The sequence below is a fragment of the Aplidium turbinatum genome, chromosome 18, assembly GCF_918807975.1.
Source record: "Aplidium turbinatum chromosome 18, kaAplTurb1.1, whole genome shotgun sequence".
Classification (NCBI taxonomy): Eukaryota; Metazoa; Chordata; class Ascidiacea; order Aplousobranchia; family Polyclinidae; genus Aplidium; species Aplidium turbinatum.
Window position 1 is genome coordinate 12,899,571 of NC_137489.1, and position 27,295 is coordinate 12,926,865.

A 27,295-nucleotide genomic window follows, 5' to 3' on the forward strand; every position below is an offset into this window, starting at 1 on the left:
AGACTAAGGTAGTATTACACCACAAAATCTCATTCTTCCTGTCAACAAGTCAGAGGAATTTTCTAGAATCGCACGTATGCAGAATCTTCTCGCAGCAGGTTTCACAATAACAGATTGCGTAACTCAGTGGTTCCCAACGCCCCCTAGTAAGCCATAAGCCTTTTTCAAGGGGGCCATGGAAAAATTTGAAAAATAATATTTTTTTTAATTTATTGTCTCTTAATTCACTCTAACACTATATAACAAAAGAAATAAATTAAACTTTAATAAAAATACTAGTACCGGTTACTGTATAAACAAGTTTTTCAATTAAAATGACGTTTCTTAATTTTTTCAAAAGGTTGAAAAAAATAGGGAGGGCCATTGATTTTTCAAAATTTTTAAAGGGGCCACGGTGTAAAAAAGGTTGGGAACCCCTGGCGTAACTAAAGGGGAATATAGGTCAGCAACTGACGAAACATCGCAACAGAATTACATCATTAAAATAGTTCACCTATTCTAGAACAAAAATGCAGCTTGTCGTCCGAACTACGCATATTGATTGTGACACAATCTAAGTATTTTTAATATTCTTTTTTATGTGTTAATCAGACTATTTAGTGAGAAAATATCTGGTAGGACCTATGCATTATTTGATCACTATTGTTGTCGAATAATATTTCACAAAATGTTTACAACTAAATGGCAATAAAAATTTGGTTATTTTCATTGGTTAATTTCAACACTTGCGTGCATACTTCTCGATCACTAATAATTCACTAATGGTATATCAGTGGTTGTTTGAAATAGGCTGCTCGTCTCTATAGCTGTTAGGCTGGATGTTGGGGCCTCGAAAGGAGAATAACCTGGGGCATTTCTTTCTCTAAATCCGGCCCTGTTTCAACGCATCAAATATAACCTCTGTTATCGAATGTTTCCAAATTGATGGATTGACGTGAAGAAAAGCCGTCTATACATTGGCATAGTGCTGTTATACGTTGTTTCAATGCAAGATGGGTTTTTCTTACTTACAAATGTAGTTTTTGCGCCAAATCTGTTACATCATGAGATACTCAGCATATATCTTAACGAATGACTTACTGACGTGACTATGAAGTTTCTATTTCGGCATCAAGTATAGAACTCTGTTCCTAAGGGCTAAGTATAGCCGAACATCGCTTTATTACTGCGGATTCAGCATCACTAGCTCAGAAGCAAACATTTCTTTGCGTCTGTTTTAAATGTTAAAGAATTGTAGTTAAGAAGTTATGATAGATTTTTCTGAGATAGGCCTATTTGTTAAATTATTGTTTCTATTTAGTCGTGATATAATGCTTAGGCAAACCGCCTTGTAATGGAATTCTGGAAAAGAGTGTTGTCAACAAACGGTAAATATAAATCAAATTTAGTATACCGGTTGTTGACAACACTCTTTTCCAGTTGAAGTTAAGTTGAAAGCTTTGTAAACACACAATAGGCCTACAGGCAACGAAAATAGTTCAACCAAGCATTCAATTCAGGAGTGTCCAAACTTTTTCCCACGCGAGCCAGATTTGGTAATAAGTGTTCGCGGGCCAACAGCCACAATAATTTTTTTGAAAACTGCAATTTGAATTTATATGATTTTGTGTGTCTGCAGGCCAAAAATAACACATTGTACAACAGGCGCGGGCCATGCAAAAACGTCTCGTGGGCCGGACTTTGGACATCCCTGATTTAATTCAACCCTTTCTGGAGTTTCGCCATGCAAAGTTACGGATCACAGCATCAAATAATAAAATTTTGCGATGTCTGAATTGATGCACAACATGTATAGTTAGGCTTTTCAATCGGTTTTGAGTCATAGGTCTACTGGAGCGCAAACAATTCTTTACAAATTTCAGTAATTGCTAAAACCACGTTTTCAAAGCGCAACCGTTGGAGGTAGCTACTGGAACACAAAAAATCATAGCAAAAGTATTTGGAAAAACCTTTCGAAAGTTGCAATCAATGATTCCTTGTGTAGAGATTATGGGGTGGTTCGTTCTGGCTTGCAGCTGAAGTGTGCTGTGTGGCTTTCTGTCAAAAGTACCAACTCATCCAAAATGTCTAAAAAAATGTCATTGTTGTAGCCTACAAATGGTTTAAATTTGTCCCACATGCCCGCAACTGCACAACAGACATACGATGAAATTTTCATGGAACTTCAAACTCATCGACGATATGTTTGAGTTTGTTGATACATTTGTCAATTCCAACAACTATCAAATGCTTTGCAATGTACGGTAGAATACATTTCCTTCGATTGATTCAGCTAGTTAAGTGGAGTTATAAAAGCTTTCTGTCCTCAGGAAAAGAAAATCATTTTTATTTAAATTTATAATTGCCACTGCAACTTTAGCTTGCGAGTAGTAGCCTACTCTTCTCAGCTTTCTCTTACTTAGATTACATCTTCCTTTAATTTCATTAAATTTATCAGTGAATCTTGTTTAGGACCGTAATCCACATAATGCAAAGCAGTCACAAATTTAAAGCTGCTAGTTGTATAGGCTACTTTAGCATTGACTCAGCTTCCGATCAAGCTCTTGTTGGTCTTCAATTGCAAAAGGGTAGCCTAATGTAAAGCATTGGACACGCCTTGATTACCCTCTCGAAGCCAACACGCCAATACTAGGGACGGTAGATACCGGGACGCGCAGCTCCGTTGTTCCGCCAACATTAGAAGGGTCAATTGCCAATTTGACATTATTTTCACGCTTTGTTGCTCGCTTGTTTTCAACTAAAAACCTTAAATTACTTTAAAACCAACTTCATTCTTCTTATATAACCTATAAAATGTACATTATTTTGTAAATCAGAAAAAAATCGTAACCCTTCTAGTGTTGCGGATAAGCCAAAAGCGGATGTAGTTGCGCATCCCGATATTCTACTGTCCCTAGCCAATACCTTCCAGTGCTGCGGTTGAAAGAATGTTTTCAATGGGCAAAGAAATATTGAAACCAAACCACAGCAAAATGTTAGATGAACACTTTCAGATGCTTGCGTTTCTTCGTGGAAATTCAAAATAAAACTTGTTTGATTCGAGTGGTTTATACCGTGTGAATGTTTAACACCTAGCAAACAAAATTAGTTTACGCTAGTGTATGCGCTGACGCCGCCAACTTTTTTTACAAGTTAGCCTACGTTGACGCTTACGGCGTATAGTCTTTCGAACGTTTGCGTTTACGCTGACAGCGTCAATATTTTTTGTATGCGCGTACATCACTGATTGTTTGTACGGAAATGTTTATAGCAGTGAAAAAAATCAATAGCCTATGCACTAACAGAAAATTGCATATTCGTTAAAATGTTGATTGCAGCAAAAACGCTAAACAATGGCAGAATAAAACCCCAAAGAGCACATCTATAAGGAGTAGGCTAAGTGGAAGACTAACTACACAGCTACATAAAAGCGGTAACGCAAAAAAGTATATTAGAAGGAAGGTTTTTTGTTTGGTTAATCAATTACACGTTTAATAAGGAGTTTTCAAAGACAAGTTAGCGTCATTTTGTCGTTTTTCTTTATTTCCTTCTTTACCCGATGTGAGGATTCTGGTTTCTCCAAAGGCATAATCGTGAGGTAATAGCGCTCAAGTCCGTTTTCATGCAATGCAGGATAAAGATAATAAAACAAACAAACACTAAACTTGTTTTACCATAGTTTTGTAGGAAGGCTACAAAACGCCTCAAAATTTCAAGTAGGCCTCAAAATTTAAGGTAGTACTGTGAAGTAGAATATGTGGGTGCCGCTAACAAAAGTTTTGTAACCAGCATAATATAAAAAGAATGTAGCTTTCTATTCACAGCGTTTGTAGTTTTGCATTTGTTTTCTTAATATTGTCAATCATCTTGGCTGTTTTCTACAGGCAAAGTAGGGTGGTCGTAATGTGAGACTTGTATATTGATCTGTGTTCCATAGACTTTGTTTCCATCTTCATACTCAGCCATGTCGATCATAGGATCTTCATCGTCGTCGTGAACATGCACAAAGTTGTGATGGCCTCTCCTCGATTTCATCTGTAGCAAAATTGCATTTTGGTGTTTTGCGGTTACTAAAGTTTTTTCGATTCGTTCTGCACAATGTTTTCACCAGGGCAGCGGTCAGACAAAATACATGCCACTCCGACTACTTGGTTTATAACTGACCAACTCTACAAGTATGCTATACGAAACTACCAGGATTATGCTCTGCTGCAAAAAGCTTTCCCAGTCCGAGGATGAAGATTCAATCAATCAACTCTGACTCCGGACACGTCAGAATCCTTCCGCTTCCACAGCCCTGGTTTTTACGCTTTCAACAAGACACACAACCAGAGCCAGCCGACTTCTCATTGTTACTTTACAAGTTTAAATTTGCCAGCAACTCAATGTAACAAACCTTTTTTGCAATAGGCTACATTATATCACAACAAAGCTATTCAAATCTAGTCGGCCAAAAGGCTGCTAACTCTTCGTTTGCTTAGAATAATGCTCTATAAAATGGTAATGTGTAAAAAACATTTGTTAGGCTAACGGTGAAGTGTAGACTTTAGTTAATTAAACGTTGCCAACTTTGAGCGTTACCTAAACTGAAAGTAGGCCCAAGTCTTGGATAAAATAAATCTGCATTTCATTAAAACATTCATGGCCACCTATGCGTTACAACACTCCTATAAGCTTCAGTTTACGAAATTTCTTTCAACACGATGTAGTTTTATACTATAACTTCAGTAGCCTAGTTTTTGGCAGTAGGTTAGCCTAATCTACACACCTTGTACCATGTGCAGGAAACGAAGAAAGCAAGAACAGCTACTGCGACAACGGAACAGATGACGATGGCAAATATCTCTGTAGGAGTCAGGTAACCTGGCGTTAAGTTTCCAGGATTCTGTAACAAAAAACGTGCTTGGTGGTGTTCAAGTTGACAGGCTAGTTTTAACATGAGTTTACTTGATACCTCTTCACAACCAATAAATACGTTTACAACGTTGGAGATCATTTCAAATCTTCATTTGATGCACATCAGGTAAGGAAAGCTTCTCGGTTTGAGTGAAATAATAATAAAAAGATTAAACCAGACGTTTAGGTTTTATTTACGTTTACTTTAAATTTTGGTCCTGTTGAGAATCTTTGCCTTAGAGATATCTCTACGGACAAGATTGATGCGATCAAGCGAATATTTTACGACGATGATGCCGTTATCAGGTAGGCTGTTTACACTGGGAGTAGACCAAATTAACATATAGACTAGACGCTATATTGAATTTTAATTTGCAACTGCTCAAGGTAGTCGAATTCAAGCATAGTTCATATAAACGTAGCGATACGTTTTCTTTACCGGTGGAAATCTGGAAATCTGATTTGTTGACTATAAAAGCAAATCTAAGTAGCCCTACACAAAATTGTATTAGTGATGACAGCTTAATATATTACAAGGTAGCCTACGATTTAATTTGGGAGAAATTGGCCACCAGGCTTCCCGTAGCTACATTCTTCATGTAAAGTAGTCTAATGATCGAAAAGTCGGTCACAATGTCAAGTTACAGATTTGTAAAATAAAACCGGTTCATCTCGCACTAACGCAACGCAGAAATTTCAACGTCGAGCGATTTAGATTGCTAGAGGCTATGTTGCTAGTAGCTACACCAGTTGCATAAATTTCAGCTATTTGGAAAATTTTGCAATAAAAATATGCCCTTTTTGTAGAATTTTGACTCACTTGCTACGAAAGAGTTTCCAGTGCTCTTAGCCTACTTGATGTAGAGACAGAGCCCAGTGAATTCATCATTCATTCATTTTCAAAATGGTCATTTGTTCATCAGTTTATCTCTCTTAAAGAAGTAGTTCATGAATAAGTAAGCAGAGAGAGCAGTAAGCCTAGCCAAGCAGCAAGGTGTAAGATAATTCGTATATTGTAGGACCGTACTGCAGTATATTACGGAGGTTCAAGTTGTTGCACTAGGCCTATACAGTATTAGTGGTTGAGACTAAAATTTAGAGCTATCAAAAATGGTGTGTTCTTTAACAACGTCTCAGTGTGGTCTGGGTAAACTTAAAAACCTGGATTGGTAAAAAGAAGGACCTTCAGCCCCAGAGGCTCTAACAATGAAAGGCGTTATTTTATGTTTATAACATCTTGTAAAAGTCATTAAAGAGGAACCTAGAAAAGGTATGATGGCATCAGGGCAGGATTTAGCTGATTGGGGGCCCGGGGCACTTTTCGATCGGGAGGCCTTTGCGCAAAAAAATTTTCGACTACACAGCATTTTGCAGAAACTTCAAAGGCTGAAAGAAAAAATAATAATAACACAAAATGACATTTTTTCCACGTAGGGGAGCTCTTCAAAAGTCGGGGCACCTGCACCTTCTGCCCCCCTTAAATCCGGGCCTGGATGGCTTAACTCCAAAGCTACGGTACCTAGCCTACGTCAGTCAGGTATTATTCAGCGCATATGTTTTCATATTGCTTGAGGTTGCACATTTATAAAGCTCACGATGCAATGCATGCTGGTTATATTGTGTTGGTCGCAAATCAATGACATAGATAAGGTTTAGGCGTACACGACGCAGGAGCAATAACACTTTTCGGATCTCCTTGATGACGGATTGTTATCAATCCTTGTCTGACTTGGGACATGGGAAAACTGAGACACTCCAGTTTTCTATGTTTCATGGCCGATCAGATGAAAGGTGACGTCATACTAGTTGATTCACATACCAACGTAAGATAATACGAAGTTGCAGTCAAACAGTCACACGTGATAAAGCTAAAAGGAAAAGTTAGTTCTACGGCCTTTCAAGTTTATTTTAAAAACTTGCCGTATCTAGTTTTGTATGAGAAAAATGTTCTGACCAGAACAATTTAGGCTAATTAATGATAAAATCTAATGAAATTGTTAGGCTATACTCTAGCCGCTAGAGGTTTAAAGTAACGGTAAAACGTTTTAATCCTTTCAACGAGGTTTGATGCCGAGGCAGAAAATGGCATATATTGACAAAGTTTTGAGCAATAGGACATGGGGCCCTATTCCCATTTCTCGCTTCGTTTTCTATTGGATATATTTTCATAACAGAGATAAATTTCAACCAATTAGTCTTTAAATAATGGTCTGTCATACCAGGCGACAAAAAAGAGAATGAAATCGTTTTCTTGTTCGTTTTCAATCAACATTTATTAAAGATTTTTGATTGGAATTTTTAGTTCTGTGAAAATGTTGTCAACAAAGTTATTTCACTGCGTGCAATCACGGACTTTTAGCTGCTTAAAATATTAAATTTTGTGAATTTGTACAAGAAGCAACTTGCTGGTAGACAATATGCTCCGGAGGCAATGAATTGCTGACGACGTATGCTGACGCTGCATGTAAACCATTACAACATGACCATAGAATTAACAAGGAAGAAAGAGAAGCATGAGCTATGAAAAAAGTATGGGTTTCGAAAACGACAAATTAAAACTTCTTTCTTGTTAATTCTATGGTCATGTGTGAAAACCTACCGACGCTGCACAGTTTGCAGCATATTTTGACTTCCGGTTTTTGCGATAAGGACACACAAATAAACATCTACAGAACAATTATCAACACATATTTTCACAACGTGAAGACTAAAACACAAAAACAAAACATAGTACAAATTTGAATTAAGTTTGGTAGGAATTTTTGCATGATTGTGACACGCCTGAAAATTAACTTCTTTGACTTGGTGTAAGTTAAACTTTTTAAGAATAAAGCTGTTGTCAAAATGACGTAAATTTGGTTTGTCATATTTTGCTTGTAGAAGAAATAGGATAAGTTTTACGCTTTTTTTATGATGCTATTAAGACTTAATTTATATGTCAATTCGTATAGGGTAAAGGGGCATTCTGTGTAGGACATAAAACTGCAACCAGTGAGGAAACATACGTTTGAGTATGGGGTGCTTTAGGGAATGTAGAGTTAACCTTTAATTCTCATTACTCTCAGGGCTGCTCTGGCCGGGGTAGTAGTAGGCTACCTGCAGGGTTCCAGATGGGTTAAATACCGGAGAATATGATGTGGCTCTTGTAGGTATGATATGTAGGCGCACTGGAAAAATGTACACGCCCTAACATACTTAAACCAAACCAAGTTTATAGCACTGAATCAAAATGCTCCCGTGCTTCCGGGAATAAAAATTCCTAAACTAGAAACTGAGACAAAGCAGTTCTGACATAGGCCTATAACCTACAACACAGGGCCCTCGATGCCTTTGGTCAGCCTGCTGAGCCAGGAAAGATGAACCGTGTGTTTTTTTTTCAATTCATTTTCTTGTGGGATCAGATAAGAATGGACTTTTCACTGTCGGTTCCGATAGGTGTCAGGTTGATTCGATACCAGGTTGTTCCAAATGCTGCGCTTGTTTGTGCTGTGTCCATGTTTTCTTTTCTAATCGTTGTTTTAGGGAGAGGTTAGTCTCCCGAGTTGCATAACTTGTCATTGATGATTGGTGACTTTCTGGTATTTTTGGTAAATAAATGGGATTTCAGTATTGTTTGAATTGCATAGCTTCATTTACTTCCTTTGTGGGTTGGAGGTTTTTGTCGATGAGTTTGGTTTAAGTTTATTGTAATTAAACGATTGAAGGATTTCTTATAAGTTAGTTGTGGGATTTATTATACATTATAGCCAGTCGTAGCTGCTTTAAACTGTATAGGCTACATCGCTACAGTATATAGCAACACTATTTTTAATGTAGACTTTCTAATTTTTCCGTCTTTATGTCTTACGATTGTTACTTCTCTTCCAGGTTACATCAGAGACTTAACAAATCCTGCCTTCTTTCATTTTGATTGGTCTCCGTTCCGGTTTATGTTTGTTTTGGTAAACCTTTCTTTTGATAGGTTTTTGTTTCGTGAAGGCCAGCGCAACAACGATTTTAGTTATAAGCTTGACAATAATTTCATGTAAATAAAATAAACCTGGAGATTATTTTGTTGATAAGATGCAACTTAAAAGTTGTGAAAATACTAACTTTGTCGAAATGAAGTAAGTTTAAATGTGTCGTGTTTTGTTTGTGGAAATACCTTTTGTGTACTTATTTTGTGCTGCCAATGACAGCTAAACAATCACAGCATGATGACAAAATGGCAGGATAACTTTGTTTGCAATAGGCCTACATATTTGTTCAGAGTGGAGATCATAATACATAAAATCAAGCCCAATATTATGCATGACGTATCTCCTATGAGATAATGAGAAGCTCTTTAAATCTGCCAGGAGTATGACGTCATCATAAACGTAGAACTTCCATTCGTGAAAAAAATATTTATTTTAAAATCAGGATCACTCAATGGAATAGTGGTTTGCAGGAGAAGTGTAGGCCTACAGGAGTCGAAGTTTTGGAGTATATGTAGGAGCCGAAGTTGCGGTTTGCGGCAAGAGTTTGAAATTTGCCACAAAAACAGGAGCAGGTTTGGAGCTGGAGTCTGAGTTATTTTACCAGTGATTTTGCCATCACAATTTTAGCGTAAAATTATTTGCGCTGTGCTTGGGACAGTTGATATTTTCGTGTACTTTTAATGGTTTTATTCTTTAAGCAGTTATTTTTCTCATTTCGAATATAATTTTTATTTCATAACACAGGATAGGAAAGGTATAAATTATGGTATCAAAAAATCTGAAGTGTGGTTATGGTTTAAGTTTCAAGTCGAAATGGGGCTTGGGGTCAATATTCCAAAAACATCTGGAGCAGGAAAGCATTTGAAGTGACAGATTTCGAAGTCGGAGTTGAGCAGGAGTCCAGAAAACCTGTCTCCGTAACCTCTGGCTTGCAGTTCGAAGGTGAAATAAAACAAAGCAATATGACCAGATGAGTCGTTATACATTGTAAGACTTAGCAAGTGGCAGCTAAGATCTGGGCTGGATAAATCCACCAAGCATCCTAGATCTCGTACACGCAAGCACAAAAACAAACCCTAGCACCAGTCTATAACAATACGTTTATTTTGAGGTTTTGTGGAAGACATTCAGTTGAGGTTCTATGAGAAACCTGTCAATCAAGCTTTGCAAGCGAGAGAGTAGCCTACTGTTCATGATCAGGTCTGGTGAATCTATGTTAGAGGTTATCAGGTGAGACATTATAGGCCTGTAATGTTCTCAGGTGATGTTCAGTAGAAAGTTTTCAGATGAACGTCTGAGTGTTGTGGTCGTTTAAAACAGGGCTGTGGAGTCGGAAAAAAAATGTACGACTCCGACTTCTCGGTTTATAACTGGCCGATTCCTACTTCTGACACGCCAAAATCCCTCCGACAGCTCTGATTTAAAGCCTCATTTTAAGCTACTTACAATGGTTATGAGACAACAATTGATTATCAAGAGATATTTTTACCTCTTGCAGAACAAATTTTCTTTTACCACAACTTTCTCAAATACCTCCTTTTTCACGCCTTATAAAAAAAATACAATTTATCATAAACCTTTAAAAAATACAAAGTTTTTTTTTATTTTAAAGTTAAATTTATTAGTAAAATCAATTCAAATGTATTATAATAAATTAATTTAAATGTCTTAACAAATTAATTAAAACTAATTATTCATAAAAAAATATAACAATTCCCCTGGAAAATCTCAGATAAAATTTGGTTTAATAAATTTTAAAATAAGTTAATGTCAATAAGTTTTTTACTCTAATCTCCTCCACTTCTTTGTGTATGCCATTAGTTTTAGTTGACATAAAATCATCTGAGATGTTGCGATTGTAAGCCATGTAAAATGTAGGCTATGTTTACAAAGCGATATCAACTAACCAGATGTAGTCTCCTGTCCCCTTATCCCAGACTGGTAAGTCCCAACATTCAAACTAATGAGTGATTTCTTCCTGCTGTGTCTCCGAGTAGTGCAATCGCAACACATTTGGGATTGCTTAACTGTTATTTTAGATTTGTTTCAAAACGTTAAGGTTACATAAAAAGTAACAAAAAATGTTTTGTTTATTGCAGGAACATCATGTTTACTTTCCATCGTTTTTCATCTTAAAAATATTAGTCATGTCGATCTTGACATGGGTGAAGACACAATTTAAGCTGGTACTTTGTTTTTGTCTTACTACTTTTGCATTTCATTTTTACTTGATATTTTCAAGTTCAGATACAAGTCCAGACTCCTACGGCGAAACTGATTGGTACAAAGTTTCGGAGAGTTCTGAAATACTTTCTCCAGATTCAGCATATTATGGAATGCGTTACAAAGATAAATATGCATTGCCATTAAATTGGTTTACGAGCAAGTCTGTCAAATCAAAACACGAAGACTGGACGCCTTACTTCACTACTTTAATTAAGTCGTTTCATAAATATGAATTAGAAAACCCAAACAAGATTAAAAATCGTTTTACAATATCAGCCAGTGTTGTCACAGCAAAGCATTACTACAGAGTGGGAGAAACTTTTACGGCAACACTGCAAGCGAGAGATAGTAAGGGAAGAGTCAAAACATTTGGTGGTGATTATTTTCGTGCGAGGCTGATTAAAGACAGAACAAAGTTTCCAGATGGAATTCCTTGCCGCGTCATAGACAACACCGACGGAACATACACGATTGAAGCGCCTCTTCCTATGAAGGGAAAACTAATCTTGGACATAAAACTTGTTTTGTCCGTTGAAGAAGCACACGAACTCAACACCCAGCAAACTGCCTATGGTTCATGGGACCGTAATTATATTGGTATTTTTGAAACTGGAGAGTCTTCGACGTGCGACATGGATTTTAATACCAACCAAACGTGAGTAAATTTTAAACATTTTTTTTTTCTTGTGAAACAATCAGTGATGTACGCGCATACAAAAAATGTTGACGCCGTCAGCGTAAACGCAAACGTTCGAAAAAACATACGCCGTATGCGTCAACGCAACTTGTAAAAAAAGTTGGCGGCGTCAACGTCAGCGCATACACTAGCGTAAGCTAATTTTATTTGCTAGGTGCCAAACATTCACACGCTATAAACCACTCGAAACAAACAAGTTTTATTTTGAATTTTCACGAAGAAACACAAGCATCTGAAAGTGTTCATCTGACAGTTTGCTGTGTTTTGGTTCCAATATGTCTTTGCCCATTGAAAACATTCTTTCAACCGCAGCGCTGGAAGGTATTGGCGTGTTGTAGCGAAAAAAATACATTAAAAAGTATGCGTTGACTCTATGCGCTAAAAAACCGCGAAAACTTTACGGCGTAGCCTCAAGTGCAAACTATCCAAACAAATGTGGTCGCAAGCGTTAGCATAAACAAAAAGTCTACGCCGCAAGTATGCGGCGTAGAATTTGCGGCGCATACGTACATCTCTGGAAACAATAAATGTAGTTTCGACAAAGATGAAATTTTGAAATATCTACATGCAACTGCTAATGCTTTTCCAAAATAGCTTGGAGTATGAAAATATGTTAAAACTGATCAGAGCCTTCAAGTGACTCTTTTGGGCTACTGATTGGAAAAAATCTCAAAGAATGGCATTCAAGTATGATTTCGAGGACCGGTTGTGCCTTTTCAATACACTCCCACTCATCAATAAATTGACAAGAAATGAAATATAGCCTAATAAGTTTCCCACTGACTGTTAAATTCCAAAATAAACTTTAAGTTTTAAATACACCCTAAGTATTAATTTTATTTAAGTAGGCTACTATTTAAAAAGAATAGTTAAGTAATCATATACAAACTAAACGGCCAATCTTGAAGAGTTTGGATTCCTTTCTTCGTGTACTCGTGTTAAAAGAGCCTTTATAAGCTTAGGCCTAATTTCTAAAGGAGGAATTTAGTTTTGGATAGCAGTTAAAGGGGTCCACCATCCACGGAATAAAAAAAGGTTGAAAACTACTGCCTTAGACATTTTAGTTTGCGGTAACAACTTTGTTTACAAATTTAGCTATTACTTGTTTCTTTACAATAGAGCAGCGTTTCTCAACCTGGGGGTCGCGAAGGTCATTTCATGGGGGTCGCAAAGATATTCATAAAATATTTTCGAAATTGCAAAATTTCCGCATAAATGAAAAATCTTTACAGCAATCACTTTTAGTATACAGTAATGTCGTAGCAAGTGACTACTTGGTTGCACTGTTACGAAAGAGAACGGGTAGCTCGGTTGTAGGCCAATTTATCATCGTTTGTTTAAGTAGAAGGATATTTCTCTGAGCTCAAAGAAAGAGATGCCGCATTTGTACGAAATCCGTTTTCTACTTTGGATGTTGCTTCTTCTCTCGTTTGACTTGTAGTAGCTTAGATTGGCAATGCCTCCTCGTGCAGCCAAGATACGGTAGTTGGGTCCAGTTGTCGAATACCAGTGATTCCACTTGGGGGTCGTAAGATGGAACATTCGTGGAGTATGTGTTGCATTGTTTGTTCTACCGCTCCGCAGACACATATCGGCGAATTATGCAACCCCCACCTAAACAGATTAGCTCCAGTACAGCCAACGTCACATCTGATCCTGTTCAGTGTGACCCATGCCTTTCTTGAGAGGTCTGCTCCAGGAGGGATGGAGAGTGCTGGCATAACTGAAAACTGGGGAGGGATATGTGGCAGCTCGTTCCATTCTTGGGCCCATGTTTCCATGCAGCTGAAGTTCTTATCCACAAGTTGTGTAGCATATCGATGGAATGGGCGCCTTGATGATAGGCGTTGAGGTCTGACTTGTCCATTTGTTTGGGAGTGACTGTGGAGAAGGTGTTGAGGATCGAGTCTCGCATGTAGAGCCAGTTTGTAAGAGGCTTCTTCCCTACGGACATGAGCAGGAGCAATGCCAGCCAAAGTTGGCAGATAAGCAGTAGGTGTGGGGCGGAGACAGCCAGTGATGATGCGCAAGGTGTCGTTAATGCATACATCCATCTTTTTTGTGTGTCTGCTGCGGTTCCACACAGCTGAGGCATATTCGGCTGAGCTGTAGACCAAGGCTAGTGCACTTGTACGCAAGGTTGATGCTCGGGCTCCCCATCCTGTTCCTGCTAGGCTTCTCAAGGGGTTATTTCGCGAGGTAACCTTGGCACGGAGTGACTCGATGTGGGGTCTGTAGGTCAACTGCCGGTCAAGTTTTACTCCAAGGTAAGTTGGGTTTGCAGTGTATGGTAAAGGATTTCCTGTTAGCGAGACAGACAGTTGACGCTGAGATTCCCGATTATTTAGATGGAAAGCAGAGATTGTTGTTTTCGACGCATTCAGTTTGAGCCTCCACTTGTCCAGACGGATGTTGCTGATATTCCAGATGAATTACAAGACCAATTTTATGATCTTCAAAATGATTCTTCCGCATGTGACGTTTTTCATGAAATGCCACTCTCTCAGTTCTGCGGGTGTGCTATGCGTAGGCTAAATCATACCCACAACTATCTGAACTAGCTTTTCGAATAGTATTTCCATTTACCACAACATACCTCTGCGAAAGTGGTTGTTCAGCTCTTGTCCATATCAAAACGAAGGCAAGAAATCGAAGGAAAGTTGAAGATGATATGAGATTGACGTTATTAACCACTCAACCACTAATTTCGAAGTTGGCCAAGCAGTTGCAGAGTCAACCGTCGCATTAAAAGTTGTGACATTCAGCAGTTCTTTGAAATTAAATGTTATTGAAATGTATTTTTGTGCTAATTTGTATATCTATCGAAAACAGCAGGAAGGGGGTCGCAGGCTGTATTAATTACCTAAAAGGGGTCATGAACCACAAAAGGTTGAGAAACACTGCAATAGAGCTACTGCAGTTGTGATGGAATCATTTTACTTTTCAAGCACTCTTTTGTTCAGGTACAGTGACAATTTTCAACAAATCTGTCCATCCAATCTTATATCTGCTGAATTTTACTGTAGGCTATTGAATTTTATTTGGCGTTTGCTACTTAGCTACTCAAATTCTGGTTGAGCCATTTGAAACAGACTAGGCACACTAAAATAAAAAAAACTGCAAGAAGTTAAAACAAACAATTCGATTCCCCACCTATAAAATTGTAGATATTAATTAAAATTTTGTTTGCTGTTTCAGATTGAGGTCTTACGCAAAGTGTGATTACAGCAATTTACGCAACAACGAACCCTGGTTTTGCCTTATGCCACCTTCGAACCGCTGCACTTCGATAAAGAATCTCGAGAGTTTCAAACCAAATGGAACTTATACGAATGTGATAAACCACTGCGAAAGGCATAGGTGCCATGTATCCATAAATACGAGCGTTGAAATTACAGTTTCCAGAAACAGAAGCAACCAGGACCAGCGAGCAAACTTGCCAAAGTGCAACAAAATGTTTTCTAAAAATATGTTTCCAGGTCAAGTAACAGGTTATTTCGAAAACAGTGAATGGAAATCCTTGCAATGTAACAACTTAAAAAAGTTTTCAACTTTGAATAACAAAATAATATATTTTCTTGGCGACTCAACTATAAGACAATTTTTTTTTTTTTTTCAAAGAAAATTTAAGTTGAATGATACTGGGCCTGACAATTCACATTTCTTCCAGCAACCTCGAATAGCAAAACCAAACCCACCCAATCCGAAAAATTTAACACTATATTATCGGGCACACGGCCCACCTTTGAGAAATCCTGGCCCCCCGAGTAGTCGACCATATATCAGTGATAGTATTGTCGAAATTCCAGTTGGGGGAAAAAACGTTGTGGTGGTTTTTAACATTGGGGCGCATTTGCTGTGGCGTGATCCATCTGTGTTTTTGCACAGGATCAAAGGAATCAAAGACGCGATAGTGAAGCATCACCAAAAATTTCCAGACACAAAATTTATCGTTCGAAGTCAAAATGTAGTAGAGTATAAATTTGAATGGAACATCCATCGACTTGAGATCATTTTCAGAAAAACATTTTCAACCATGAAAAATTCTGTTTATTTGTGTGTGTGGGACATAACAGAAGTGTGGCCGATGCCTGATCTGCATCCCAAGTCAGAAATGTTAAATCAACAAAGTATGCTGATGTTTAGTTTTATAGTATAAATCAACAGCAACAGTAACATACAGTAACTAGAGGTTTAGGACAGAGAAGAAAAGAATAGCTAAAAATGGTCCGTTGGCTCATTTTGTGCATGTTATATTTTTGATACAAAATATAGCCTAAGCGATTTGATCACTCCCTGCCACATTCTTTTTCAATTGCCTTGCCTGAACCAGACATCGAACGGCCTCAGATAAAATTAGACCAAATATTCCTATTGCATGTTGCATGGATGATTGTTTCTGTCTTGTCGTTAAATTGTTTCAGATGAGTTTGTCTTTGTCTGCCAGGTGCACGCCTTCCAAAAAGTTTACCAGTTAGAGAGATGCTCCAGTTTTTGCTTTCTTATTACATGGCCGAGAAATTTATAATGTCTGGTTTTCATATTTTTTAACAGAGATCTGGTTTGGTTCACTTAGTGTAAAACTTCTTTATTTGTCTTCTTTGCAAGCAATGAAATACGTTGCATTCTACGTGGGCACATACGCAGCTTAAAAACCAGCAATGCCTAAACTTTATTAACACCAGAAGTGTAGCAAAGGATCTTGGTCATTACAGTTTTGGGAGTCAAGACAAAACTTCCATAACCAACTGTCAAAACTACATTATACATTGAGTTTCGCTTTTAGCAGCATCATCGTTACTTATTTCACAACTGTGGATGCAAACAATCTGTTTTAGCCTGATGCTACACAACTGCTATTGCCATGGCGAATCCGCAGCATTACGCTTAAACAAGATCGTTTGTGTTGTGCCAAAACTATGTTACTATATTTTACTTTTCTGCAGTTTCTGTCTTCAAGATGATGTTTGTCGAGTAAACGTTGACCTAACGCCAATATAAGCTAGCAATCAATGCCTTTAAATCAAACTCATTAGCAATTTCTGAAAAAGGCCATAACAACCTGAATAGATTTATGTTCTTTACAACGGTGTTGAATAAGAAACAGTTGATTGCGCTAAATATTTACACTGTTAATCAAAAGGGTGGAAACCTTGGGGTGGAAATTTCCATGGGTGGAAACCTCTCGCGGCAAGGGTGGAAAGCGAAAAGAATGGTGGATATTTTCACCGTTTAGTATTCAATCCACCCTAAACTGTCGAAATACACACGCTGTTAACAACGAGGGTGGATAGGCTGAGTTGGAAATTATTGAGGGTGGTTATTTCTCGCGGCAAGGGTGGAATGAAGGAAAGGGTGGATTGTTCCACCCATCTGAAATTTGTTCATATCACAAAATAGAGACAATTAACGTATAGCATCAGTAGCTTTGCGGTAATCATTCTTTTTTTAATTTAAATTAAATTTTAATGCAACGTTATATGATTTCCTGCGAATATGAATAATTTGGAATAATTTTTTTTGCAAATTAAGCTTGATAGAGTTCCTATTTCTACTAGCGTTCAGCGTTCCTAGCAATTGAATTCGAACCACGAATCTATCGGAAAATATTCTAACTTATTTTTCATGTAATAGAGTACGATCATATTTTGTCGGTGGTTCAGGTTTTTGACGATGCTGACTGCACGTTTGGCTCACCATCGGAAACAACAAACACAGTGATGCAAAACAATATAAGGATTCTGAAGTAATGTAAATATCGAATGACTAACTTTGAACTTACAGAATCAAGACCAAAACAAATATTGATTGCCAAAGCCTATTGCTCACTATCCCTATGGAAAACCATGTTCTGCTGACACATAAAGTGTTCCGTGGCTCAAAGAAGGTTGAAAAACACTTGTGCAAGGAACACTTTTCACGCAACCTGGCGGATTGGGAGGTAGAAATACAACGAAAAAATACAGCAACACGGAATTTTTGCGATAAACAAACGGTCTGAATTATAGAGTGGACATTTCCACTTCAAGCAAAAGGAATAAGGTAAAAATAGGACCATCTTAAAGGGTGGAGCACCGGTGGCTCAGTGGTTATCGCCTTCGGCTCTGGTGCTGGTAGCCCTGGGTTCGATTCCAGGTCGGGTCATACCAAAGACTTCAAAAAATGGTACCGATTGTGTTCTTTCTTGCATAAGGCAGTGAGGATAAATCGGGTAATAATCTAGTGACATATCATCCTCTCCCAATCTGCCTTGAGCCAGCATGGAAGCAGTACGGCTCATAAAATCACATGGAACCCTGTCAAGTAACCCATGTTGATGCGCAATCTGCTGCAAGCGGAGATAGGAGAATGATTATTAAAGGGTGGAAATTTAGACAGCCTGAAAGTGGATGCTGCTGAGGTGGAAATTTCCACCTCAGATGAAGGGTGGAATTTTGCAGCTTTTGTGATGGAAATATCCACCCTATAAGTGTATAGGGTGGGTGGAAGTTTCCACAGTTTAGGGTGGATTTTGTTGGGGGTGGAAATCTCCACCATTGGTCAAGGGTGGAAATATCCACCATTTTTGGTGGAACGATCCACCCTACAAACGCATAGGGTGGAAAACAGAGACCACCCCTAGGGGTGGAAATTTATACACCTTTCACTTAACAGTGTAGGCTCTAGGAAGTGATAGTTAACAATCAGCTCTTGTTCGAACCTTACGTTGTTCCTCTCTTATCCAAACTTGCTGGAACTGTTGGCATTTTGCCGAAAATGAAATAATTGCTTCCTCTCTGAGACACTGACTTTCTTCCTTCTGAATAGATGCACTGACAGCCTACAATTTATCTATTTGCTCGCCCTAATATACTGCAAAAGCTGCAGCCTACCCTCGTCAATTAATTATTGGTGAATGTCGTTATATTTTCGGGTTAATGCATCAGAATAAATAGCAAAATCTTAAACTTTCTATTTGTAATTTTGCATAACTTTTATATTTTTTGGCAATGTTTTTCTCTCCTTTTTAACTGTTGAAATAGGCTATATGCTTCATTTCAGGTTTCATGACTTCACGACAGATACTATTTTCCTTTTTTACTTTACTGTCTTCGCAAAATTTAACTTCAATTCAGTTGTTTTTTTATATCTGACCATCATATCAAAAACAATACACGTCAACATAGCAAAGGTCGAGAAAAAGGTAGAAGCGACAAAACGCGAACGTTAAAACGTGCTTGCGACCGAAGTAAGTTATTGAGTTGAAAGAAATTTGGCACTTGAGTTTAGGCTGCAGGTGTTGGGACCCAGAAAAAGAGTGTTGCAATAAAACGAGAGAACGTTTGGTGTCGAACAACAACTTTCCAAAATAACTTATCTTTGTAGCGTAATGAAAATAGAGCGTTCGACAAACTAAGAGATAGCCTACAGTTAAATTAACATAATGGTAATTTCTATTCTGTGCTTTTTCTAACCAAACTGTTTAAAAAAATTGTTTGTAATCGCCCAACTATTTAACGATCATTACTTTGTACCTAGAACTCCAACAAAGCATCAAATGCAGTGGAGATAAAATAAGGAACGCTTGAGATCAAAAACTCTCATTCTATGTATTTAAGTAGGCTAACCATACAAACATTGTATTGCTGAACACTATAGTGATCAGGCCCGGATTTAGGGGGGGGGCAGAGGGGGCAGTTGCCCCGGGCCCCCCGACTTTTGAAGGGCCCCCTATGTGGAAAAAAATGTGATTTTATGTTATTTTATTCCTTTTGACCTTTAAAGTTTCTGCAAAATGCTGTGCAGTACTGGACTGATGCTACTGTAGACGTAGAGATGGTTTTTACGCGCCGTAGGCGCGAAAAAATTTTTTGCACGGGGGCCCCCCGATCTAAAAGTGCCCCGGGCCCCCCATCAGCTAAATCCGGCCCTGATAGTGATGGTTGTAACATAGCATACTAGTGCAATTTATTGCTGCGTACCCACTACCTATTAATAGTTTTTGTGTATTTTATCGTTGATTGCGAGCACCGAGCAATATAGGCCTATCCTTGCCAACGTGCGAACCTAGGCCTATAGCCTACCTTATTAAGGCTTACAACAATGACTCGAGGTCGATATGACTTTGATTTTGAACCCTAATATTTTTTTAAAATGATAGTTTTGAGAATCCAAATTGCTATAGTGTGATCACTGATCAGTTTGTTTTTTTTTAACTGAAAGAAACTGATCAGTGATCATTGAATCTTAAATCACTGTAGGCTACAACTCGTAGGTTGACGTTAAAACATTAACAATTTTTTCCCTGCTATCAGTGTAGCCAGATGTTTTTCGAGTTACCAATAAGTAAAGCAAAGGTGCCCCATAATTAGGCTTGCCATTTTTTAGAAATGCAATACCGGGACGCATATTGAAAACTGCGAATGAACTTAATGTTGATGGATTGAATGTTTATCCTCGGACAGGGAATGTTTCTTGCAGAGCTAAATCCTGGCAGTTTCGCATAGGCTACGTAGATGTAGAGGCTTTGAATTACTGACGCAGGCCCGGTGTAGGCCTAATAATGTAGGTATCATACAAAAGAATTTAATGGGCTTTAATAGGATTTTGGAATTTAATACTAGTTAATTAATATGGGCAAATTACTAATATATGTAGGCTAGGCCTATTTCACCAACGAAAACAAAAGAACTTAATATTATTTGTGCGAATGAATCAGGCCTAATAATATTTTTGTATGCTATAAGCACCTTTTTCAAAAGTACAGCGTTCGATTTTATCTTTTCATAGAATTCACTACATGTCAAATCAACATTAATTTTGCAAGTGAGGAGAGCTTTGACATTCTATTCTAGCATTTGGCCTCTGTCATTAGTCCACATATTGTTTATAATCGAAAAAATTCGCTCAACTTGTGCTGATGTCCCAGGTAAACAAAGCACAAACTTGACAAGTTTTTGAAGTTTGGAATGGTTATGTTTTTGTTGATAAAAGTTTGGAACAATCGGACCCACTTTTGTTCAAGAGATGTCGTTGCATTTTGCCATGATTCTTTCCTTTCACTCTCAGACATGTATTTCTTTACCGCAACGTGCTAATCGAAAAGGAAGTCGATGTTGATCATTTGCTTCTGAAACGTTTTCTTGATATTTTCCGCAGACCCACTTGAGAAAGAATTGCTAAAATGGCCAACTCAAGATCTTTTTTTTGCAAATCTCAAATTGAAAATTCTGGGACAAACTGGTTAACGGGACAAGGTCTTTAAATCGGGACTGTCCTGGCTAAACTGGGACGTATGGCAAGCCTACTAATTGATTTCAAAGTGTCGGGATGAGAAAATAAGGATCTCATTGTAGGCTACTAACTAAGCTTTCGTCACAAAAGACAGTAATGTGGCCAGTTCCTTTCTCCGGCAGCTTTTCCTTGAGAAATTATGCCCACCCTGAGTAGAGATGAGTGATGTTTTCAATAACCAGCTTAGGCCGCGATTCGAACCAGGTTTGTCTTTTCTGCTGCGCGATCCCACTGTCGCCGGGTTGCCAGTGAGCTACAAGTGCCAAAATGTAGTCCATCGTTTGTATGGTAGCAACATCACAAAGTAGTTCAAAATCACACAAAGTATGCAAAAGATTATATTTATTAACTGTTACTCAAAACGTCAACTTATGCAAGCGATTTTGACTGCTATCAAGGGTAGCAGATCGGCCTCCAGTCAAACTTGTAGCCTGCACGTTTATATGGCCTGTGCATGAATGCCGCCATGCATGGCTTAGCTTTACTAGACGTAGCGATGCCTTTTTCATTTCTTTAGGTGAATTATATTTGTGAGCTTATTTCTTTGTTGATTTTTGGTGCTATGGATAGGTAATGCAGCCTACAGTGGGTGCTACACCAATCAATTAATAGGCTATATATTCAATCCCTTTTGTAACATTTCAAAGTCAACTATTATTTGCTATTCAACCGGCTATTCAACGAATAACATTACAGCTCAACGCAAATTTGTTGCTAAAAACTAACTTAATTTTGAAACAATAAAAAACTTAAATGTCTGACTTTGACTGTCAATGAACCTCACAAGCAACTTTCAGATCTAAAATATAGTGAGTCAAAACGGAAATATAGATCAAAAGTGGTTTAAAATGTACTGTAATGGTGTGACGAACCTATCCGTCACATCCAGCAGCGCATCTACAAAAAAAGTTTTGAGGGACATCAGAGTTTAAAAGAAGCAAACTGTTAAGAAAAATGAACGATGCAAAAGATGAGGTCTGAAATTTTGAAAAAATTTACTTTATTTTGGTCGCTTTTGCGTATATTGTGTCCCAATACACCTGTCTTGTTGTTCAGCCAGTAGGGCTGCACTATATGTATTTAATCAAACTTATGATGTTAAAAACAGATGGAAATTTTTTAAAATTATAGCCTACTATAAAGTAAAGATCTTACAATATACGGTTATCCTAAAATCAGGGCTAAAGTTGGAATTAAAATTAATCACCTTCTTTAGTTATATACGCTTAAAGAAATATGCGGTGCTAATGCACTAGAACCGTGGAACATCACTTTTGTGATTATAAAATTGTGCAAGTGAATTCAAAATTTTTCTATCTGCAAAAATACATGTATTTCCTCTTTTGCCTGCAATGCTCGAAAAAAAACAACCAAGAGTAGTAACTATCTTGGATTCCGACAGTTTCCACACTCAAAAAGAGTCTATGCGCCCTTTAGACGTAAAATGGTATCAGTATTTCAAAAATTGTACTATTTTTAACTTCCAACGCAGTGCCGGACTTACCATTAGACTAGAAAGATTGAAGCCTAAGGCCTCAAGATTTAGGAGCCTCAAAATTTAAGATGTACCGGTACCACGTATATTTAAAAACGTTAAGCATATCCTATTACTGTACTTGTAAAAACTATCACGTGGTAGCCTAATAAGGTGAAATTTATGGCAACCAGTTGTGAAAACATGCTTTTTACTTCCTGTATGTAAGGAATTTTCTTTAGTCCGAGTAAACCAATACCCATAAGTTGTGGCGCATTGACAAGTAAAAGTATTTAGCTTAAAGGTGAGTACAGGTTTAGCCCACCCAAGCTGAGCTTCATCATCATCGTCATTTTCAGCCTGTGAGAGCCCACTGCAGAGCGTAAGCCTTCCCCTTTTCATGCCAATTTACATGATTATGTGCTAGTTGGTACCAATTGGTTGTATTGCATTGTTTGTCAATGTCGTCCCTCCATCTCACTTTTGGTCTTCCTTTCTTTCTTTTGGTTTCTCGTGGTGTCCATGTTGTTAATTTTTTAGTCCATCTATTGTCCTGATATCTTGCTATATGACCTGCCCAGGACCATTTTAGTTTCTTGATTGTGCTTAATATATCTCGTAATTTCGTTTGGTTTCCGATCCATTCGGCAGTCTTTTTATCTTGCCATGTTAAACCCATCATGATGCGTTCATGTGCTCTCTGCATAGTTCTTAGTTTAAGTGTTAATTTCTTTGTAAGGTTCCAAGTTTCTGCACTATATGTAGCGGTTGAAAGGATGCATTGATCGTAGACTTGTTTCTTGAGAGAAAGAGGCAGTTTTGACTTAAATATCGAACTTGCTCTTCCGAAGGCTTGCCATCCAAGTGATATTCTTCTTTTGATTTCATCTTCTTTTCAGCTGAGCTTACACAAGTTAAAATGTCATTTTTTTCATTTATTGACTATGTGGGATCAATGGAACAGACTATTTCAAAGCGTTTTATCGGACCCTTGTCTTTTAGGTTATGCTTATTATCTTTACCCCAAATAAATCAAAAAACGTCTATTTTCTGAACAACAACTGCAGAAAACCATAACTGATGTGTTTTCAAGTACAATGAGCCCAAGTTTGCATTGTGCGTTTATTTCTTTTTATATTTTTTTTATTTATTGATTTTGTGTTCTTTTATTTTTATTTATAATACTGGTTATTATTTAAAATAAATACGTACTGCAACTTATCAGAAATTATTAAAACTCATGATTATGTTAGTAAGAAATGCAAGGTTAAAAAGCATGCATGGTGCTATATGGGACCTTTAAAGGCCTACTAAATGAAAATTTCAAACGGGAATTAAGCATTAAAATGCGTAAACTGAACATTCAAGAATACATTTCAAGAAAAATTACCGAAAAAAATTTGTTTTCAATGGCGCTGGCAAGGCCCAAAGTCCAATGTTTCATTTATTTTCATTTTTTTTCAAAATAACCAAAAGTGCAAACACTGCTCGAGAATACGTCACAAAAGACAGCAATAACAAAAGCCACGTTACCACATCTGATGTTTTGAGCAAACTGTCTGATGTTTTGATGTTGAAATCTGATGTTTTGATACAATGATATCATATATGTTAGGAAAAAAATTATCAAGTAATGCTTACTATTGTTACGTAAATTGCTGTGTAAATTTTTTTTAGAAATTGCTTGAGAAATAAACTTTTTAGCCTTGAAAAACCTACTTTTGGTTCAAAGGTCCCAAATCTCCCCTATGTGGCTCTCTTGTTTTGTTTGCTAAACCTGTTTTGCAAATGATACAGAAATATAAAACACCAGATTGCATGTTTTACAGGAGTGTTTAAACACTGTTTCAAAGGACTCATTGGGTGTTGCATTGGGGACACATGGATGGGACCTTTAGAACAATTGACAACTTTTTAAAAGTTTCTTGTCAGTTGTCACACACTATTAAAATAAAAAAAATTGAAAATTAATTAGCTGTGGAGTCTCACAACAATGTAGAAAGAAAAATTAGAAAATTTTAATTTAATTTGTAGACATAGTGGCCAATTAACAGCAACCGTTTCATGAGTCCCACACTTCCCCTACATTTTTAACTATTACTTAGCAAATGGCTTGACTGTTATTAGTCATTGAGAAAATTATGTTCTAATTTTTAGATGATAGATAAAATCCTTGAACTAATGAATAGTTCACGACTTCCAGCGCGTAAAGAAATCAAATTCTAAACAGTAAACGTCTTGCAACAGCTACTTTACAATTGGCAATAACTTCCACTTTTGAAGTATTTCATCATTCAATATCGGCGACAACTCTATAATACAATCATCCACAGCACTACTCTAATAATGTTAACTCTCAAATTCTAATCCCAAAATACACAACTCTGATCATAACTGTAATAGCAACAACTCTAAAATTACGCAGCTATTTATAACAGGGTTGCTTGGACCAGAAGCTTCCGCAGACTAGGGTAATATTACATCACAAAATCTCATTCTTCCAGACAAAAAGTCAGAGGAATTTTCGAGAATCGCACGTGTGCAGAATCTTCTCGCAGCAGGTTTCACAATAACAGATTGCGTAACTAAAGGTTACTATAGGTCAGAAATTGACGAAACTTCACAACAAAATTACACAATTAAAATAGTTTACCTATTCTAGAACAAAAATGCAGCTTGTCGTCCGAACTACGTATATTGATTGTGAAACTATCTAAGTATTTTTAATAATAATAGTTCTTTTTTTATAATGTTTTAAATCAGACCATTTATTGAGAAAATATTTGGAAGGATCTATGCATTATGTAATCACTATCGTTGTCAAGTAGCTTAATATTTCACAAAATGTTCACAATTAAATTGCAAAAGTTGGATATTTTCAAATGGTAAATTTCAACACTTGCGTCCATATTTTTCCATCACTAATAATTCACTATGGTATCAGTGATTGTTTGAAATAGGCTGATTGTCTCTATGGCTGTTAGGATGGATGTTGGGGCCTCAAAAGGAGAATAGCCTAGGGCCTTTCTTTCTCTAAATCCGGCCCTGTTCCAACTCATCAAATATAACCTAGCTGTTATCGGATGTTTTCAAATTGATGGATTGACGCGAAAGGAAGCTGTCTATACATTGGCATAGCGCTGTTTTACGTTGTTTCAATGCAAGATGGGTTTTGCTCACTGTAGTTTTACTCACTGTACTTTGCTCACTGTACTCACTGTACTTTTTGCGCCAAATCTGTTGCATCATGAAATACTCAGAATCTACCTTAACGAATGACTTACTGATGTGACTATGACGTTTCTATTTCGGCATCAAGTATAGAACTCTGTTCCTAAAGGTTTTAAATAGCGGAGCATCGCTTTATTACTGCCAATTCAGCATCACCAGCTCAGTTATATGCAAACATTTCTTTGCGTCTGTTTTACACGTTAACGAATAGAATTGCTTAGCTGTTTAGTAATATCACATTTGTTAAATGAGCTATCGAAAAGAACCTTTTTTTTTCATATTGTAATTTAAGGAAGGTTATGATAGATTTTTCTGAAATATTTGTTAATTATAATTGTTTCTATTTAGTTGTGATATAATGCTTAGGTATACCACCTTGAAATTGAATTCTGGAAAAGAGGGTTGTCAACAACCGGTAAATATGATTTTCATTTTTATTCATAGCTTGTCTAATTTGTTAACCAACTGTGTACCTCATATCAAATTTAGTATACCGTAATGTATGATGTCCTTATTTTACTACAGTTGTTTTTATTTATGTTTTCGTATTTATAAAGTCACGATTATTTTCCCAAGAGAAAATCCGCGACCTGACGAAGACAATATTGAGTGAGACCAGACAATAGCGCGTTTTTCCAACATAGAACAACTTATTCAGCTTGGTGGTGGTATGCGAGCAGATGATTCAAGTGAAATCATCTCAGTGTACTGTAGAACTGTAGATTGACTCAGCCAGACTAATTGAAAGCTTTAGAAGGATTTGTTCCAATCAGAGGATCAAAAATAATCTTTTCATTGATCAACAGAAATGTTGTTAAAAATTGCTTCCATAGCCAAAATTAGTTGTGATGATGCTGGTATATATCCTCGCTCTTACGGTTCGCATAGCCTACAAACTATAGGCCTACCCAAATTAGCCTTTTCCATAAGCTATAGCCTATAGTTATGCCACTTACCGAGCCACCACCGCCATCACCATCATCCCCACTCCCACTATTCTGAAACGTCATCTGATCATTGTTCTGGTAAATTGATCTCTCATTTCGATTGACAATTTCCACATCTTGGTTCATAATTTCTAATATGCTTTGTTCATAATAATCAATATTCTTACTTGTATTGGACAGTGTCACACAAACAATCAGTAAATATATGTACCGAAACATCATTTACTATCTGTGCGCTTTTAACTGAAAGTTAAAAAGTTAAAAAAAATTTACTATCTGTGCGCTTTTAACTGAAAGTTAAAAATAAGAAAAAAATTGGTCTGCAATTTAACATTTTTAATATTTGCAAGATTGGTAGCCTAGCATTTTTAATAACGTACTTTTAATAGGTACCACGACACATTAACTGGGCTACGCCAACACTTTTTTTCGAATTAATTAGTTTCACTAACTTGTTAATCCAAGCTGTCTGCCATAGCCTATGTTTAGCAAGCTACACATGATAGAAGTTGCTTAAAGTTAGCTTTATTTTAATCATTGCGGTATATAGACTAGCACAGTGCTACTCAAAATTTATAATACCGCGTAGCTAAGCCTGTGACGTTTGGCTTCG

General features: G+C 37.2%; 1 protein-coding gene across 1 annotated transcript; it reads right to left on the bottom strand.

Moving 5' to 3' along the window:
• Positions 1 to 1,443: 1,443 nt before the first annotated feature.
• Positions 1,444 to 26,967, bottom strand: LOC145787503 (uncharacterized). The gene is made up of 3 exons (XM_082599259.1): positions 26,692 to 26,967; positions 4,748 to 4,864; positions 1,444 to 4,014 (listed from the first exon to the last, which is right to left on the bottom strand). Exons 1-3 carry the CDS (start codon positions 26,902 to 26,904, stop codon positions 3,838 to 3,840), a joined length of 507 nt encoding a protein of 168 aa, XP_082455385.1. The 5' UTR covers positions 26,905 to 26,967; the 3' UTR covers positions 1,444 to 3,837.
• Between the last annotated feature and the right edge of the window lie 328 nt (positions 26,968 to 27,295).

Bases quoted from the DNA above. Each gene is read 5' to 3' on its own strand.
- LOC145787503 (XM_082599259.1), bottom strand. From the start codon at position 26,904: ATGATGTTTCGGTACATATATTTACTGATTGTTTGTGTGACACTGTCC. The intron at 4,865-26,691 runs GTAAGTGGCATA...TTTTTGTTACAG, and splicing joins GTGATGGCGGTGGTGGCTCG to AATCCTGGAAACTTAACGCC. The intron at 4,015-4,747 runs GTGTGTAGATTA...ATTTTGCTACAG, and splicing joins TTTCCTGCACATGGTACAAG to ATGAAATCGAGGAGAGGCCA.